This window comes from Parus major, unplaced genomic scaffold (genome assembly GCF_001522545.3).
Source record: "Parus major isolate Abel unplaced genomic scaffold, Parus_major1.1 Scaffold1267, whole genome shotgun sequence".
NCBI lineage: Eukaryota > Metazoa > Chordata > Aves > Passeriformes > Paridae > Parus > Parus major.
The window spans coordinates 1-1,550 of record NW_015380121.1 but is presented as its reverse complement, the minus strand read 5'-3'; the positions used below and the strand labels follow the sequence as shown (position 1 = coordinate 1,550).

The 1,550-nt window shown below is 46.3% G+C and overlaps 1 protein-coding gene across 1 annotated transcript; it reads right to left on the bottom strand.

Moving 5' to 3' along the window:
* Positions 1-5: 5 nt before the first annotated feature.
* Positions 6-726, bottom strand: LOC107199598 (transcription factor AP-2-delta-like; the record flags this gene model as incomplete). The annotated part of the gene is made up of 1 exon (XM_033511817.1): positions 6-726. A coding segment is annotated over exon 1 (540 nt), but the record flags the coding sequence as incomplete, so codon positions are not given.
* Between the last annotated feature and the right edge of the window lie 824 nt (positions 727-1,550).

Below are 1,550 nucleotides of genomic sequence, written 5' to 3'. Positions count from 1 at the left end.
TGCAAATCGTCTGCTCCCGAGGCTGCAAGCCCGAGGCTTGGTCCTGGCAGGAGTCTTTGATCTGGATGCATCCCATATTGGGATCCATGGCTCATAAGAGACAGGTCGTGGCGGCGGTAAGCATCTAAGCACCCCAGCTCTCTCCTCTGCTCGTCCAAGCAGGAGGACTTGAGTGCCCGCGCATTGTGCAGGTTGATAAAATCAGTGGGTTCTCCATGGTGGATCTGCTGGTAATATTGCTGGGAGTGGTGGAGAGAGTTCAAGGAGTAAGCGTCGGGGTTGACTGCCGGGTGGCTGTGTTGGAACTCGTAGTGGAAGGACTGGTGGTGCAGTGGGGTGTACTGGTGGTTAGTGGAGAAGTACGGGGAGGCGAACTCGGTGCCCGTGGTAGAGTAAGTGAGAGGAGATGAGGAGGAATAGGCGACGGTCGAGTTGGCCACAGACTCCAGGCATCCAAGCTGCATCAAACGGTAACTGTTTGATCCGTCATGACGTATCTGAAAGGAAGAAGTGAAAAGAAGACCCCAAAACTGGAGGTTTATCATTGAAAACCCCGGGTACGGTTCTTCCAAGCACGCTGTCCTGCATAGCTTCTCCCCCTGCAGAAGCGTCTAAGCCTGCGAGCGGCAACCCCAGCAACAAAAGATCCTTTCCTACCTTGGGCTGGTGCCATAAAGGTCTGTTCAAAAAATCATAAACAGCCCAGCCTGCCCTTAATACTGTCAAGCGAAAGGAATCCACGCACTGAAATAAAAACTGTCTATCTATCTATCTATCTATCTATCTATCTATCTATCTATCTATCTATCTATCTTCTATCCATCCATCTATCCATCCACCTCCTGATCACAGCTGTAATATCTGGGGCTGACACAAAAAAAAAGTCATCAAACAGAGGAAACTACCGAGAATACACACAAGTCCCGTCCCTATGTTACAGCGTTACACATTGAGAAAGCTTTGCCGCCTGCTTGCCTTCCTTTCTTCCTTCCTTCCTTCCCTTCTTTTTTTTTTTTTTTTGAACCCCTATTTTTCTTTCTTTTTAAAATAACGAATCAGATCCAAAATTCCCCCCCTCTTTTCCCTGCGTTTCGAAAGAAAGGAGAGTCCTGCTTTTTAGTGAGAACTCCCCATTCCTGACGAGCTGGTGGTGATTTCTCTCCACTTCATTATATTATTAGGGGTATTATTCTGATTTTCGTTCTGGCAACGGTTTTAACGTGGTAATGAGTTGCCCTTGCTGGCGACAGATGTCATAACGAATTTTCTCTCTATACTTCTTTAAGTTATCTCTGAAGCCGGATTATAATTAAACGTAACGGTCCAATATGGATTTTAAAAAAATGGAAACAACCACACAGGCACATACACACACACACAGATGCACACACACATCCGCACACACGCGCGCACACACGCACACACACACACACACACACTCACACACACAAAATACCTCTGCATCGTGGACGAGACCTGGAAAGGTAGTTGACATTTTTTGGTTCTCCGAAAAAAAAAAAAAAAAAAAAAAAAAAAAGAGGAAAAAACCC